The sequence below is a fragment of the Bombina bombina genome, chromosome 2 (genome assembly GCF_027579735.1).
Source record: "Bombina bombina isolate aBomBom1 chromosome 2, aBomBom1.pri, whole genome shotgun sequence".
NCBI classification, from domain to species: Eukaryota; Metazoa; Chordata; class Amphibia; order Anura; family Bombinatoridae; genus Bombina; species Bombina bombina.
In genome coordinates, this window is record NC_069500.1 from 478,882,102 (window position 1) to 478,900,667 (window position 18,566).

The 18,566-nt window shown below is 38.9% G+C and overlaps 1 protein-coding gene across 2 annotated transcripts in view; it reads right to left on the reverse strand.

The window, feature by feature from the left end:
* RBM19 (RNA binding motif protein 19) overlaps positions 1-18,566 on the reverse strand; it is a 145,577-nt gene that overhangs the window by 11,711 nt on the left and 115,300 nt on the right. For both annotated transcript variants that reach the window (XM_053702155.1, XM_053702154.1), the window contains exons 21-23: positions 17,670-17,725; positions 16,052-16,168; positions 14,174-14,279 (exon numbers count right to left, since the gene is read on the reverse strand). In XM_053702155.1, coding sequence (XP_053558130.1) covers positions 14,174-14,279; positions 16,052-16,168; positions 17,670-17,725 — 279 coding nt within the window. The remainder of the gene's footprint in view (positions 1-14,173; positions 14,280-16,051; positions 16,169-17,669; positions 17,726-18,566) is intronic.

Consider the following 18,566-nt stretch of genomic DNA (forward strand, 5'->3'; position numbering starts at 1 on the left):
ACTGGAAAAACATCAGTGTAAGTAGGTACCTCTAGAAATTTGTCGATCTTACACAACTTCTCTGGTGGTATCACAATAGGGTCACAATCATCCAGAGTCGCTAAAACCTCCCGGAGTAACAGACGGAGGTGTTCAAGCCTAAATTTAAAGGACATCATGTCCGAATCTGTCTGAGGCAACACATTTCCTGAATCTGAAAGTTCTCCCTCAGACAGCAATTCCCCGACCCCCAAATCAGAGCACTGTGAGGGTACATCGGAAATGGCCAATAAGGCATCAGAGGGTTCAGTATTTACCTTAATACCTGACCTACTACGTTTACCCTGTAAAACTGGCAGTTTAGATAATACCTCTGTAAGGGTAGTTGACATAACTGCAGCCATATCTTGCAGAGTAAAAGAATTAGACGCACTAGAAGTACTCGGCGTCGCTTGAGTGGGCGTTAAAGGTTGTAACACTTGGGGAGAATGAGATGGCATAACCTGATACTCTTCAGAATGAGAATCATCCTTAGACATACTTTTATCACCTAAAATATGTTCTTTGCAGTGTAAGGCCTTTTCAGTACAAGAAGGACACAATGTAAGTGGGGGTTCCACAATGGCTTCTAAACACATAGAGCATTGACTTTCCTCAATGTCAGACATGTTGAATTTTGAGTCCTGCGCCTTTAAGAAGTAAAAAAGAGCAACATTTTTCCAAATCTGCTTAAAAATATTATTAAACGTTCAAATTTAACATATATCTTTCCTATAATGCAGTCTGATATTGCACCACAAGCAAGGGGCAAATGAACCCTCTAAATGAAAAACGTAACACAAAAACGTTATGAAAAAAACTTAGAGAACCCCCTGCACCTGGTCAGACCCCCTGCAGAGCTGTGGCGCCTACCTGCCCTCAGGGGTCTGACCAACGTCTCACTACGACTCCGGTAGACAATCTCTCAGTTTGGGCCCAACCGAAGCTGAAGTTTGCTGCCTTCTTGACAAAATCAACTGCGCATCTGAGGCGCGAAAATTAGGCCCCGCCCATCATATGCGATGTACTCTCAGCCTAAAAAAACGCAAGTAAGCGGTACAGAACTTGCCATGTGGATAAGCATCCTAATTGAGTGATTATAGCCATGTGAACCCCCAGCACAATGCACAAACACCAGTGATATTAACCCTTTGGCAATAAAAACCGTTATGCTGCCCCAGTGTCTAAACCATGCTGCCATCATTTTTGCTTGCTGCATTTAGTCCATAACAATTAAATACACAGGTTTTCAGTAATACCCCTTCTCATGTCTATAGGTTTACTGCTTATCCCTTCCCTCTTGGGAACTATGTCGGCCTGTTCTGAAATATCACAGTCTCTTCAGAAGTAAATGACTGAACATACCTCAATGCTTGTAGCATGAAACGTTCCCCACACTGAAGCTTCTCTAGTACTCCTCAGCCATTTTGTGGGAACCCATAAGGATCTTAGTGACATATGCTAAGATCATCAACCTCCAGGCAGAAATCTTCTTCTATATGCTGCCTGAGGAAAAATAGTACTCACCGGTATCATTTAAAATAAAAAATTCTTGATTGAAGAAAACTAAAAACTATCATTTTAACACCTCTTTCACTTTACCTCTTCCTATTACTAGTATAGGCAAAAGAGAATGACTGGGGGTGGAGAGAAAGGAGGAGCTATATATACAGCTCTGCTGTGGTGCTCTTTGCCACTTCCTGTTAGCAGGAGGATAATATCCCACAAGTAAGGATAAAAAATAACTTAAAATGAAAGGCTTTTTTATGCATCTGAGTTGGATGTATATTATGGCCTCTAACAACTTTGCTGTGTGGATTGGGGACTATTTTGCCCTTATGAAAGTGGCCTTAGCAGCATATAGTGCATGTTTGTGTGTGTGTATATATATATATATATATATATACACACACACACACACATACACACACATACATACATACACAAGTGTGTGTGTGTGTCTGGAAATTTCCACTATTGTAGTGGGTTTTCCCTATTTGTAACAAATGTAGGGGGAAAAAAAAAGTTTATGCTTGTAAGTCATGTTGGTGTCCACTAATAAAACAGCAGAGATCTACCACTGAGCAATCAGTACCTAATGGGACAGTTTACCCAAATATCCCCCCCCCCCTTTAATTTTTCCCAATAATCTATTTTACCTGATGGAGTGTATTAAATTGTTTACAAGTAGCTTGTTTACCCTTATTTTGGCATTTGAAATAGCTGATTTAACCTGTGGTATCCCCACCTATACTGAAAGTTTCTATACTAAAGTCCAGGCTATTGACAGGCAATGTAAACACAGCCAGCAGAAGAAATTGCACTCCCGGTGGGGTGTAGAAGTGATAACTGATACAATTAGCACTTTCCACTGTTCTCTCTAAGTATTGACCATTGGTTTATAGACAGATATAAGGTAAGGAAGCAAGTGTGTATACACAAAGTGATAACATACTGAGATCTCATTTTACCTAAAAGCTCAACCCATTGTAATAGGCTGTGGTTCTCAAAATCACAAAACCAGCTATTTCATATACACAAGTAAACCTAAACAAGCAAATTTATTTTGGGTTGCTATAGAATAACATCAGCCAATTCTAAAGATTTTTTTACTGCAATTGTTTTTAAATGACAAAAGTCAATCCAGGCTTTACTCTGCATCCAACAAGGCTAGCTGTAGTCATAATGTTAGTATAAAATGTATTGCTTTGTAGTAATCTAAAGCCAGTTAGAAAAATATATGTATCCGGGTTAGCTATGAGAAGTCAGCAGTGTGCATTTCAATTCCTCAATTTTCAAAGCTAAAATTACATGAAAAGGGGCAACATAAATAATGAAACTATATTATTATTATAGGTTATGTGTAGAGCGCCAACAGATTCCGCAGCACTATAAACAAAGGCAGAGTACAACAAAACAATTATAGGGATCAAATGGGTATAGGGCCCTGCCGAGAGTTGCACTGTTTTATTCGGCTCTTAAGAAGGTGATCTACAAACAGCTAGACTCTTAGACTTACATGCTAAGGGGGTTCAGGAGATAGCAATGGAGGAGAGGAACTGGTATAAAGTAAGGTTAGTGTAGGTTGTATGCATCCCTGAACAGTAGAGTCATATTGCAAAGATGTTTCATTTCGCATAAACATTTTATATAAAAAACACAAGCTACTTACTGGCCTGGTAAGACCCAGTGTCGCTTTCTGTGTCAAAATCAAAACAAAAACCCACCTTTTTTCATACAAAAAAAATATTGTTGATATGCCCTTTACGTTTAAATGGATACGTGTTAAATGTTGATGATTAAATAATAATAATAATTTTTGCAGGAATTAACAAATTTTTAAAATTATGAAAGTAAATGTTGGGTTTCATGTCCATTTAAAGGGATATTAAACAGTGCTACTTTAGTAAAAACAAATGTGTTAAATCAAAAGTAAACATAAAAACGAAATATCAAACAACTTACTTGTTTTCTTGCAAAATGAGCATTTATAAAAACTCTCAGTATAGTCACTTGCCTGCAGCTACGTAAGGAAGCAGGCAAGTTGGCAAGTTAGGTTGCATTCTGACAGTTTTTAGCACGGGCAAACCCGACTCCCTGTTAATCTACTATTCACTTAATACTAAACAAGCTCATGTTAATTTAGATGTTTTATGACATCAAGCTTGTAGGGCTGTGACAGAAAGTAATGGACACTGCACAAATTAAGCTTAAAAAAAAGAAATAAAAAGGTAAAATCCATTTAAAATGATGAATAATAAATATTGCAATGATTTCTAGTATAAGCCACTACTTAGTCCTTTTTATTACACATGAAAGACTGTTTAGTGTCACTTTAAGTACTTGTTATAGAAAAGCTATGTAAACAAGAATATGTAGAATAAATCATGCTGCCAGTGGACAGAGTGGTACAACAATATTACATTTTCCACTGTTTTAGGTGTTGGTATCACTGTGTATAGAAAGATAAGGAGAACTGGATTGTGGTTTCAATTAGCAGAGAATGCTATTTCATTTACAAAAATACACCTAAACAATTTCCATAAATTTTAAACACATTAAGGAAAAAACAGTTTTACAGTACATTATCACTTTAACATGACCCTTCACTGGAACAAAGGGGCTTAGCCCAAACCCTGTCAAAAAACAGCACCAGACCATTACCCCTTCTCTACCAAACTTTACAGTAGGCACTATGCATTTGGGTAGGTAGCGTTCTCTAGAGTGATGCATCACAATTCCTGATCTGGAAGTCTGATGGAAGAATCTGGGTGTGACGGATGGCAGGAGAACAGGTTTCTACTGCTCCAGCTTTACACCACTCCAGCCAACGCTTGGCATTGTGCATGTGAGGCTTGCGTACAGCTGCTCAGCCATGGAAACCAGGTCATGAAGCTCCCAACACACAGTTTGTGTGCGGATGTTGCTTCCAGAGGTTATTTTAAAAACTCTGTAGTGAGTGATGATAGGCAGTTTTTACGCTTTAAACCTTCTGCACTCAATGGCCCAGCTCTGTGGTTTGCGTGGTCTACCACTTCATTGGCTGGGCTGTTCACACTCCTAGACTCTCACTTCACAATAATAGCACTTACAGTTGACCGGGGTAGATTTAGTAGGAACTGACTTGTGGCAAGAGTGACATCCAATGACAGTGCCACATTTAAAGTCAATAAGCTCTTCGGTATGAACCATTTCATGGCTATGTGCTGTATTTTAAATGAACTCCATAATTAGTAGGGGTGTCCACCTAATTTTGGCCATTTAGAAAGAATGAAGGTATGCATGCATGTATATACACAGACACATCACCTGGCTGATTTTACTGACCACCAAGCTCAAATATAAGACAATATTTTTTTTTTATTCAGATTTTGTTGCACACGTTATTATATCTATGTTAAATTATGCAATTACTTTGTGCTTTAGATAGCTTAGGTAACATTTAGAAAATGTTATAATATTGTAAAGTATTGCTCCAACCCAGCTACTTCAGATTGCCACCCAGGTAATAACATTTTCTATATAGCACACACACATACATGAAAAAATGAAAAACTACTTATTAAAAATACAGTTTAATTACCATTTTTTCAACTTAAAATAAAAATATCTAGCCAAACAATATTTTGTAGACAAATTAGGCAGCTGCCTATGTAATCTGTCCTTGCGGTGTTATATTTATAAATAATGTTGTTTATATGTATGAATCACCATAAAAGTACAGGGTTGGCTCAGGAACATGTGCCTTTAGAGTGGTCATAGATTTAAATCTAACCTGGCAAAGATGATCAAGGATCACATAAGATATGATGAGTTAAAGGGCCAGTCTACCATAGAATTGTTATTGTTTTAAAAACAAAATTTATGCTTACCTGATAAATTCCTTTCTCCTGTAGTGTGGTCAGTCCACGGGTCATCATTACTTCTGGGATATTAACTCCTCCCCAACAGGAAGTGCAAGAGGATTCACCCAGCAGAGCTGTTATATAGCTCCTCCCCTCTACGTCACACCCAGTCATTCGACCAAGAACCAACGAGAAAGGAGAAGCCAAAGGGCGCAGTGGTGACTGGAGTATAATTTAAAAATTTTTATAGACCTGCCATAAAAAACAGGGCGGGCCGTGGACTGACCACACTACAGGAGAAAGGAATTTATCAGGTAAGCATAAATTTTGTTTTCTCCTGTTAAGTGTGGTCAGTCCACGGGTCATCATTACTTCTGGGATACCAATACCAAAGCTAAAGTACACGGATGACGGGAGGGACAGGCAGGCTCTTTATACGGAAGGAACCACTGCCTGAAGAACCTTTCTCCCAAAAAACAGCCTCCGAAGAAGCAAAAGTGTCAAATTTGTAAAATTTGGAAAAAGTATGAAGAGAAGACCAAGTTGCAGCCTTGCAAATCTGTTCAACAGAAGCCTCATTCTTAAAGGCCCAAGTGGAAGCCACAGCTCTAGTAGAATGTGCTGTAATTCTTTCAGGAGGCTGCTGTCCAGCAGTCTCATAGGCTAACCGTATTATGCTACGAAGCCAAAAAGAGAGAGAGGTAGCCGAAGCTTTTTGACCTCTCCTCTGACCAGAATAAACGACAAACAGGGAAGACGTTTGTCGAAAATCCTTAGTTGCCTGTAGATAAAATTTCAGGGCACGGACTACATCTAGATTGTGTAGCAGACGTTCCTTCTTCGAAGAAGGATTAGGACACAAAGATGGAACCACAATCTCTTGATTGATATTCCTGTTAGTGACCACCTTAGGTAGGAACCCAGGTTTAGTACGCAGAACTACCTTGTCTGAATGAAAAATCAGATAAGGAGAATCACAATGTAAGGCAGATAACTCAGAGACTCTTCGAGCCGAGGAAATCGCCATTAAAAACAGAACTTTCCAAGATAACAGCTTGATATCAATGGAATGAAGGGGTTCAAACGGAACACCCTGTAAAACATTAAGAACTAAGTTCAAACTCCATGGTGGAGCAACAGTTTTAAACACAGGCTTGATCCTAGCTAAAGCCTGACAAAAAGCTTGAACGTCCGGAACTTCTGACAGACGTTTGTGTAAAAGAATGGACAGAGCTGAAATCTGTCCCTTTAAGGAACTAGCGGATAAACCCTTTTCTAAACCTTCTTGTAGAAAAGACAATATCCTCGGAATCCTAACCTTACTCCATGAGTAACTCTTGGATTCGCACCAATATAAGTATTTGCGCCATATCTTATGGTAAATCTTTCTGGTAACAGGCTTCCTAGCCTGTATTAAGGTATCAATAACTGACTCAGAAAAACCACGTTTTGATAAAATCAAGCGTTCAATTTCCAAGCAGTCAGCTTCAGAGAAATTAGATTTTGATGTTTGAAGGGACCCTGGATCAGAAGGTCCTGTTTCAGAGGTAGAGACCAAGGTGGACAGGATGACATGTCCACTAGATCTGCATACCAAGTCCTGCGTGGCCATGCAGGCGCTATTAGAATCACTGATGCTCTCTCCTGTTTGATTCTGGCAATCAATCGAGGAAGCATCGGGAAGGGTGGAAACACATAAGCCATCCCGAAGGTCCAAGGTGCTGTCAAAGCATCTATCAGAACCGCTCCCGGATCCCTGGATCTGGACCCGTAACGAGGAAGCTTGGCGTTCTGTCGAGACACCATGAGATCTATCTCTGGTTTGCCCCAACGTCGAAGTATTTGGGCAAAGACCTCCGGATGAAGTTCCCACTCCCCCGGATGAAAAGTCTGACGACTTAGGAAATCCGCCTCCCAGTTCTCCACTCCCGGGATGTGGATTGCTGACAGGTAGCAAGAGTGAGACTCTGCCCAGCGAATTATCTTTGATACTTCCATCATTGCTAGGGAGCTTCTTGTCCCTCCCTGATGGTTGATGTAAGCTACAGTCGTGATGTTGTCCGACTGAAACCTGATGAACCCCCGAGTTGTTAACTGGGGCCAAGCCAGAAGGGCATTGAGAACTGCTCTCAATTCCAGAATGTTTATTGGTAGGAGACTCTCCTCCTGATTCCATTGTCCCTGAGCCTTCAGAGAATTCCAGACAGCGCCCCAACCTAGTAGGCTGGCGTCTGTTGTTACAATTGTCCAGTCCGGCCTGCTGAATGGCATCCCCCTGGACAGATGTGGCCGAGAAAGCCACCATAGAAGAGAATTTCTGGTCTCTTGATCCAGATTCAGAGTAGGGGACAAGTCTGAGTAATCCCCATTCCACTGACTTAGCATGCACAATTGCAGCGGTCTGAGATGTAGGCGTGCAAAGGGTACTATGTCCATTGCCGCTACCATTAAGCCGATCACCTCCATGCATTGAGCTACTGACGGGTGTTGAATGGAATGAAGGACACGGCATGCATTTTGAAGCTTTGTTATCCTGTCTTCTGTCAGGTAAATCTTCATTTCTACAGAATCTATAAGAGTCCCCAAGAAGGGAACTCTTGTGAGTGGAAAGAGAGAACTCTTCTTTTCGTTCACCTTCCATCCATGCGACCTTAGAAATGCCAGTACTAACTCTGTATGAGACTTGGCAGTTTGAAAGCTTGAAGCTTGTATCAGAATGTCGTCTAGGTACGGAGCTACCGAAATTCCTCGCGGTCTTAGGACCGCCAGAAGAGCACCCAGAACCTTCGTGAAGATTCTTGGAGCCGTAGCCAATCCGAATGGAAGAGCTACAAACTGGTAATGCCTGTCTAGGAAGGCAAACCTTAGATACCGGTAATGATCTTTGTGAATCGGTATGTGAAGGTAAGCATCCTTTAAATCCACTGTGGTCATGTACTGACCCTTTTGGATCATGGGTAAGATTGTCCGAATAGTTTCCATTTTGAACGATGGAACTCTTAGGAATTTGTTTAGGATTTTTAAATCCAGGATTGGCCTGAAAGTTCCCTCTTTTTTGGGAACCACAAACAGATTTGAGTAAAACCCTTGTCCTTGTTCCGACCGCGGAACCGGATGGATCACTCCCATTAGTAAAAGATCTTGTACACAGCGTAGAAACGCCTCTTTCTTTATTTGGTTTGTTGACAACCTTGACAGATGAAATCTCCCTTTTGGGGGAGAGGATTTGAAGTCCAGAAGGTATCCCTGAGATATGATCTCTAACGCCCAGGGATCCTGGACATCTCTTGCCCAAGCCTGGGCGAAGAGAGAAAGTCTGCCCCCCACTAGATCCGTTCCCGGATCGGGGGCCCTCAATTCATGCTGTCTTAGGGGCAGCAGCAGGTTTCCTGGCCTGCTTGCCCTTGTTCCAGGACTGGTTAGGTCTCCAGCCTTGTCTGTAGCGAGCAACAGCTCCTTCCTGTTTTGGTGCAGAGGAAGTTGATGCTGCTCCTGCTTTGAAATTCCGAAAGGAACGAAAATTAGACTGTCTAGCCTTAGGTTTGGCTTTGTCTTGAGGCAGGGCATGGCCCTTACCTCCTGTAATGTCAGCGATAATTTCTTTCAACCCGGGCCCGAATAAGGTCTGCCCTTTGAAAGGTATGTTAAGTAATTTAGATTTAGAAGTAACGTCAGCTGACCAGGATTTTAGCCACAGTGCTCTGCGTGCCTGAATGGTGAATCCGGAATTCTTGGCCGTAAGTTTAGTTAAATGTACTACGGCATCCGAAATAAATGAATTAGCTAGCTTAAGTGTCTTAAGCTTGTTTGAAATCTCATCTATAGTTATTGAGTCAAGAGTCTCTTCCAGGGACTCGGACCAAAAAGCGGCCGCGGCCGTGACAGACGCAATACATGCAAGGGGTTGCAATATAAAACCTTGTTGAACAAACATTTTCTTAAGGTAACCCTCTAATTTTTTATCCATTGGATCTGAAAAGGCACAGCTATCCTCCACCGGGATAGTGGTACGCTTAGCCAGAGTAGAAACCGCTCCCTCCACCTTAGGGACCGTCTGCCATAAGTCCCGTGTGGTGGCGTCTATTGGAAACATTTTTCTAAACACAGGAGGGGGGGAAAAGGGTACACCGGGCCTATCCCACTCCTTAGCAATTATCTCTGTAAGCCTCTTAGGTATAGGAAATACGTCAGTACTCGCCGGGTACCGCATAGTATCTATCCAGCCTACATAATTTCTCTGGGATTGCAACGGTGTTACAATCATTTAGAGCTGCTAAAACCTCCCCTAACAGTACACGGAGGTTTTCGAGTTTAAACTTAAAATTAGAAATGTCTGAATCCATTCTATTGGGATCAGAACCGTCACCTGCTGATTGAAGCTCTCCGTCCTCATGTTCAGCATACTGTGACGCAGTATCAGACATGGCCCTATTATCAACAGCGCACTCTGTTCTCACCCCAGAGTGATCACGCTTACCTCTTAGTTCTGGTAATTTAGCCAAAACTTCAGTCATAACATTAGCCATATCCTGTAATGTGATTTGTAATGGCCGCCCTGATGTACTCGGCGCTACAATATCACGCACCTCCCGAGCGGGAGATGCAGGTACTGACACGTGAGGCGAGTTAGTCGGCATAACTCTCCCCTCGTTGTTTGGTGAAATATGTTCAATTTGTACAGATTGACTTTTATTTAAAGTAGCATCAATGCAATTAGTACATAAATTTCTATTGGGCTCCACTTTGGCTTTAGCACATATAGCACAGAGATATTCCTCTGAGTCAGACATGTTTAACACACTAGCAATTAAACAAGCAACTTGGAAATACTTTTCAAGTAATTTACAATAATATGAAAACGTACTGTGCCTTTAAGAAGCACAGAAAAAGGTTATGACAGTTGAGAACAGACTATAACATCAATCTTTTACGGTAAATACACAATTTTAGCAAAGGATTGCCCCCATTAGCAATGGATAACTAACCCTGATAGCAGAAAAAAAGTACAGAAATAAACATTTTTTATCACAGTCAGCTACAACCTCACAGCTCTGCTGTGAGTGATTACCTCCCTCAAAATAAGTTTTGAAGACCCTTGAGCTCTGTAGAGACGAACCGGATCATGCAGGGAAGACAAGAGACTTCTGACTGAATTTTTTGATGCGTAGCAAAAGCGCCAAAATAAGCCCCTCCCCCTCACACACAACAGTGAGGGAGATCAGTAAACTGTCTTAAATTAAATAAAACGACTGCCAAGTGGAAAAAAACAGTGCCCAAAACATTTTTTCACCCAGTACCTCAGAAAATTAAACGATTTAACATGCCAGCAAAAACGTTTAACATCAAATAAATGAAATGACATTAGAAAGCCTGTTGCTAGTCACTGCAAATTAGGCTAAAGTCTTATGCATACAGTATTATCCCAGTGAAGTGCCATTCCCCAGAATACTGAAGTGTAAAATATACATACATGACAGCCTGATACCAGTTGCTACTACTGCATTTAAGGCTGTTAGATTACATTAAATCGGTATGGCAGAATTTTCTCAGTCAAATTCCATTGTCAGAAAATAATATGCTGCTACATACCTCTTTGCAGATTAACCTGCCCGCTGTCCCCTGATCTGAAGTTTACCTCTCCTCAGATGGCCGAGAACAGCAATATGATCTTAACTACGCCGGCTAAAATCATACAAAAAACTCAGGTAGATTCTTCTTCAAACTCTACCAGAGAAGGAACAACACACTCCGGTGCTGTTATAAAATAACAAACTTTTGATTGAAGGTATAAAACTAAGTATAATCACCACAGTCCTCTCACACATCCTATCTATTAGTTGGGTGCAAGAGAATGACTGGGTGTGACGTAGAGGGGAGGAGCTATATAACAGCTCTGCTGGGTGAATCCTCTTGCACTTCCTGTTGGGGAGGAGTTAATATCTCAGAAGTAATGATGACCCGTGGACTGACCACACTTAACAGGAGAAAGATAGATACAGTATTCCCTTTATTATCCATTCCCCAGTTTTGCATAACCAACACAGTTATATTAATATACTTTTTACTTCTGGGATTACCTTGTATCTAGGAACCTTCTTCCAGCCCCCTGATCACATGACTGTGACTGTTTATTATCTATTGTCTTAAATTTAGTATTGTTTTGTGCTAGATCTTAAATAACCCCCTGTGCCTGAACACAGTGTTATCTATATGGCCCACATGTACTTTCTGTCTCTTTGTGTTGAAAAGAGATTTAAAAAGCATGTGATAAGAGGCAGCCCTCAAAGACTTAGAAATTAGCATATAAGCCTACCTATGTTTAGTTTAAACTAAGAAAACCAAGAGAAAAAAGCAAATTTGATGATAAAAGTAAATTGGAAAGTTGATTAAAATTAAAAGTCCTATCTGAATAATGAAAGTTTAATTTATACTAGACTGTCCCTTTAAGGAATTCTTACATTTGACAGGGTAGGATTCATCTGCAGTTCAGGACTATATACCATCACATTAAGATTTTTTTTGTACTGCTAGACAAGAAAAACTGTGTCTATCACTATTGGACCTAGTGGCTGTCTCCTTGTCTCAGAATTTTGTCTACATTGCTAGTTAGTCCTACAGGTAGTGGATGTGGGAACGCAGCCAGACACCAGAGGGGTGAGGGAGGGGGGGAGACCGTCTGAAACAAATATTGCGAGAAGTGAGAAAGTAAGAGTATAAATGAGGCTTTAATTGGAAGATCTTGTGCAATATAAACAGCATCTAAACATTACCCCCCTCTGCCTGTTTATTTACACAGATGCATCACTTGTTAATTGGAAAACAGGCAGTGTGAAAACAGCTATTTAAAGAGAGGGGATGAAAACAGAATCGGCACGTCAGATAGAACCAGAGAGAAGCACCAACAGGGAAATACTGAGAGGATGTTACCGAAGGCATGAGATAAAGAAAGACGGCTGTGTAATGGGAACCAGGAAAAAGGGCAGAGATGTTGGAAATCAGGGGCTAAAAAAAGGAGAGATGGTCAGAGAATAAGAAGGGAGAGAGCTGGTCAAGGAGACAGAAGAGAGAAAGAGACAAAAAAACTGGGGAACATAGTAAGTGTGTGAGAGAGAAGGGATGGTCCAAGATAGAAATAAGAAACAGATGAAGATGACAACTTACAATATATGGTTAAAAATCAGGAATTATAATGAAATAATCAGTAAAGTATAATAATAAAAGTCTCTATTATGTTTAAATAAATATTAAAGGCTTACTTTCCTACCTTCTAGCCCATTCACACTATTAACTCCTAAACCAATACAAACCACCCAACAACTAAACCCGCCTCTTCTATTATTAACCCTATCACAAAAATCCCCATTAGCTAAAACTAGGGCTGCAACTAACGATTATTTTCATAATCGATTAATTGGTCGATTATTTTTTCGATTAATCGACTAATCGGATAAAAATATATAAATCAATTTTTTCCTATATTTATAATAAAATCCACATGCTCAGTGTTATAGATATAAACTTCAGACTAAAATTTTACAACATTACAATAACACAACTGTTTGTCCAATTTTTTAAGCAGCAGAATAAATGTTTATAATTAAGCAAAACAAACTGTTTGAAAAGAGGTAGAACAAGAGTAAGACTATCTTTGTTTATTACATTCTGTTATTCACTATTTCAGAAACTTTGCATTGAAATGCAAAAAATGTCAACATGACCACATGCTCCTGACTAAGGCTGGCTCTTTTTTAAAAGCTATTTTGCCTGCAACAGAGAAGATGTCCTCAGATGGTGTTGAGGTGCCTGAGATGCATAAGTAGGGTTTTTGACAATTTTTTAACCAGCGGGAGTATTGTTGATTTAGAGGTTAATAGCAGTTAGTTTTATTTTACCGTTTGAAGAAATAGGGGTAATAGAGGTTAGAATGTATTTTTCCCATTGGCTTTGTGGCAGTTTAGGGGCTAATAGCAGAGGGAGGTTTGTTATGGGGTGGTTTTAAGGTTAACAGTATTGTGAGGCAGGGTTGTAATGGATTAGGGGTATTAGCATGGCGGTTGTAGACGTCTAGGGGAAGTGTTGGTGTGTTTGAGCAGTTTTGGATTTATTATGGTGGGGTTACCTTGATTTTAGTGCTAGGGGAGAGTGTAAGAATAAAATACTCTAATTAGATCATTTTATTAAATAGAAACTACTCTTTAAAGGGACATAAAATAAGTTGGGATAGAGACAAAATATAATATGTACTTTAATTACTGTACCGCCTCACCATTAACCCTTTCTTTTTAGTTTCTGAATTGTAAAGCTCTAACTACTCCCACACATTTCCTTCTATAGCTGTGTCTATATCTATTGTTGTTTTGGTAGAATGCAAAAGTGCATAGGGATTATTTGCTGGAGCATGCCTAGAATCTGTGAACTCAGTTGAAATACAATGCCTGTGTCTAAACACTGATGGGGGTGGAGTTGGCTGCTCCAGGAAGCTTAGCTATGTAATTCATTATGCTTAAATTTTGAAAATTATTTTAAAATACTTGCCAGCAATTTGTTATGCAAATTACTTTTAATTAATTAGCACTTTTAGGATATGTACAGATCTCAACCTGTTTTATGTCCATTTAAAGTGACGTTGGAAAGCAAAGATCTAAAAATTAAATAGGGAGGGGAAAAAGTTACAAATATTATTTACAAGCTGGTAAAGAACTCCAGGCTGGCAAAGGATGAAAAGATAAGAGAAAACACTGCACCCAGACAATAGAAGACATCTGAATTATTGGTGCTTACAATTTAACTGTATAATACTATATTATCACCTTAGCATCTTGTTTGGTAACAAAATCCACAAAAGCAAAGCCACGGTGAGTCCCGGTGCCAGCCATCTTTCTTGGGAGTCGTACAGTCTTCAGCTCACCAAATGTGCTGTGGACAATAAGATAACTTGTTGGTAGGCAGATACAATTAAATAAATAACCCTCTACAACTCAAATAATTTGTCTTGCTCTGCATTCTAAAGTGTCACAACACATTCCTTAGATTCCAGTTATCACCTTAAAGTGACAGTTCACTCAAAACATTTCTCCCCTTTAATGTGTTCCCAATGATCCACTTTACCTGCTGCAGTGTATTAGATTGTTTACAAATATTTCCATTAACCTTATATTGGCATATGAAATAGTTTATTTAGCCTGTGGTATCCCCACCTATTCTAAAAGTTTTTGGCCTTGAGGCCAAGCTGTGTTAACACAGCCAGTAGAAGAAATTACACTCCCAGTGGGTTATAGAAGAGATAAGGTAATAAAATGTTAATTTTCCATTGTTCTTTTCAAGTATTGGTGATCGGTTTATGGACAGACATAAGATAAAGAAGCAGGTATAGGTACACAATGTGATAAAGTAATGAGATCTGATTATACCTACAAGCTCAACCCATTTTATTAGGTTGTGGCTTCAAAACACAAAATCAGCTAATCCATATACACAAATAAACCTTAAAGGGACAGTATACACTCATTTTCATATAACTGCATGTAATAGACACTACTATAAAGAATAAGATGCACAGATACTGATATAAAAATTTAGTATAAAACTGTTTAAAAACTTACTTAGAAGCTATCAGTTTACCTCTGTTGAAAAGGTAACTGGAAAGCCCACTGCAAGTGGCAATTAAGACACTCCCCCCCTCCCCCTTCTTTTGCATATGAAAATACCCTTTACACAAACAGGAGCAAGCTGGAGTAGGTAGTCGAGCGTATTCACATAAAACTTTGGGGCTTGGTTAGGAGTCTGAAAATCAGAGCAATGTTATTTAAAAATAAGCAAAACTATACATTAATTAAAAAAAAAAACTTTATGGGCTATATAAATAGATCACCTACAAAACATTTATGCAAAGAAAAAATGAGTGTATAATGTCCCTTTAAAAAGCAAATCTCATACATTTTATACTCTGCAGCTAGTAAAAAAAAGTAATTAGAAACACATTAAGAGAAAAACTATTTTATAGTATACTGTCCCTTTAACTAACAACAAAATCTGACTGCAACCTCTTTCGTCATTTCATTTTGTGACAGACACAAATCCTACCTGCAAGACCAGCTATCCCCCTCGTTTCCTTAAGGATTTTACAGCAGTTAGTAATCCTTTTACATGAAAATAATTAATCTAATGCACGGTGCATTAAATCCTCACTGGAATGCTCCAATACTAGACGCATTTCTAGTAGTGACAGGAATTTTCTCACCCCAGTCCAAGCCCCCCCACCCCCCAAAAGGAACAATTCCCTTTTAGACTATACGAAGCAGTATTTATGCCAAGAAAGGTGTCTTCACTACACACCAAGGTCATAGAGACAAAGGTACCCAAACATGAATACTGCATTGTTCCCAAACACTGATATTAACAATAAGCAGTCGCACAACAGCACAGACATAGTTTGTGAGTAGAACACTGCACAATAGGGATTCATATTCTGGTACGCATAAACAATTCCCATAGAGCTTAGGCTTTCATATATCTGCAGAATATACACTCAGCTTGAGCTGTATTACATGTGCTGTACATACAAACATGAGAACATGCTTTTCTGGTCTAGTACAATTGTATCAGAGCAATGAAAGTACAACAGCTCCCCCTAATGTATATTCTGGGTAAATCATGTCAAACATGTAGAATTTCCACACTTCCCTCACCTAAACAGCTCTCTTATCTCGCGGACTGTGGCCTGGAAGGGGACGTTGCGCACGAGTATCTTAGAGCTCTGCTGTTTCTTGGTGGTCTGCTTCTTGCGATCTGTAGTCGTCTTTGCACTATGAAAAATAAATCAAAAGCTTAAATCATTAATCAAAATTCACACACACACACAGATATATATATATACCCGTCTATTATTATTATTATCGGTTATTTGTAGAGCGCCAACAGATTCCGCAGCGCTAATGATGCTATTATATTAAGATCATGGTTACTGTCATTTGTTCATGTACCAAATACACATGGCTTTACAGTCTTGCCATTCCACTGTTTTATTGGAATACATCACACCTTAAATGGATGTGCAAGGAGCAAAAAGAAAATGTTCTAATGTGTTAGAGCATTTTATTATTACACTATTGCTTGTTTATAATTGTGAATTCAACCCCTGCAAAAGGATTAAACACATAGTTAAAGGGCCACTAAACCCAAAAATTTTCTTTCATGATTCAGATAGAGAATAGAAATTTAAACAACATTACAATTTACTTCTATTATTTATTTTGCTTCATTTTTTTATATATCCTTAGTTGAAGAAAAAGCAATGCACATGGTGAGCCAATCACACAAGGCTTCTATGTGCAGCAACCAATCAGCAGCTACTGAGCATATCTAGATATGCTTTTCAGCAAAGAATATCAAGAGAATAAAACAAATTAGATAATAGAAGTAAATTAGAAATATGTTTAAAATTGCATTCTCTTTCTAAATCATGAAAGAAAAAATGTGGGTTTTATGTCCCTTTAAAAGTTAGCCCCAGAGAAGCAACTCACTACCAAAACTTAGATGAACACATCTGGTTAGCCAATACTAAGACGTTTATGTATGTAGTCACCAATCACAAACTACCTCTAAACAAATGCATTGCTGCTACTGAAGCTACCTACAGTATGTATGATTTTCAACAAAAGATGCCAAAAGAACAAAGTACACTTTATAACAGAATTAAAATCTCTTATAATTGCATATTCTATCTGAATGTTTAGAGGTATAGTCTACTCCGGAATTGTTATTGTTTAAAAAGATTGATAATCCCTTTATTGCCCATTCCCTAGTTTTGCACAACCAATACAGTTATATTAATATACTTTTTACCTCTATAATTACCTTGTATCTAAGCCTCTGCAGACTGCCCACTTATTTCAGTTCTTTTGACAGACATACATTTTAGCCAATCAGTGCCCTCTCAGAAGTAATTCCACGTGAGTGAGCACAATGTTATCTATATGATGCACAAACTAGCGCTGTCTAGCTGTGAAAAACTGTCAAATGCATTGAGATAACAGGCGGCCTTCAAGGTCTTAGAAATTAGCATTTAAGCCTGCCCTAGGTTAAGCTTTTAACTAAGAATACCAAAAGAAAAAAACAAAAATTTGATAATAAACGTAAATTGGAAAGTTGTTTAAAAATTCCATGACCTATATGAATCCTGAAAGTTTTATTCTGACTAGACTGTCCATTTAATTTGGACTTCTTTTATTTGGCATTTCACTGATTATACCGGTTTAATAAAACACAAAATACAAACGTTAAAGAGACTTCTGTTAACACACTCACCCAACTGCCCTTTCTGACAACTTCACCTCCAGCTGATGTCCATCAACAGTGCAGAGCTAGGAAGAAAATACAATGCTTAAATCATGAAAGGAAGTAGAGCCTTCATTAGCAGTAAAACAGTATTTCAAGAAATGAGCGTATTTAAGAAAAAAAATACCGGCTTCTACATTGTTACTGGATAGAACCATAGGACCAGGAAATGAGAAGATTAAATAAAACCATTGTTAAAAGGGCCTCTATGGGAGTGGGGGATTAAATTGCACTTCTTGCCAATATAAGGATATAAATATTAAGATTGTCATTTCCTTTGGAGGGAGGGAGGGGGGGACAAAAAAAATGTATCCAATAAGAGGTCATTTAAATTGTAAACCTAAATTGAAAGAGACCTACTGGATCCATACATTGGGTACTTTAGCTAATAAAGATATAGATCTGACCAGTAGCAGACCCACTCAACAGAGGGACCTAGTGCAAAACATTTTCTGCCCCCCCCCCAAGGTAACTCTGTATGTAGTAAGCAATAGTAATAATATACATGCTGTTCAGTATAAGGATTTTGGGGAACGTGTGTAAGTCTATTCTCTAAGGGAATTTTAAAATGGTATTACACTATGAAGGTTTATTTTCATTTTCTTTGAGGTACAAAGAAGATCTGTGAATATTCCATCTGCACACGTTTCAGTGGACGGTGTTGTATTATATCATTTTATATTTTTTTCACTTGTTTGATTTTTATAACACTATTATATAATTACCAATTTTTATATTTTAGTAATAATATACATGCTGTACTGCATAAGGAATTTGAGGATAGATGTAGCCACCACTACATTTAGCCACCAATCAGAAAGCACTTCCCAGGTTCTGAACCAAAAATGTGCCGGCTCCTAAGCTTAG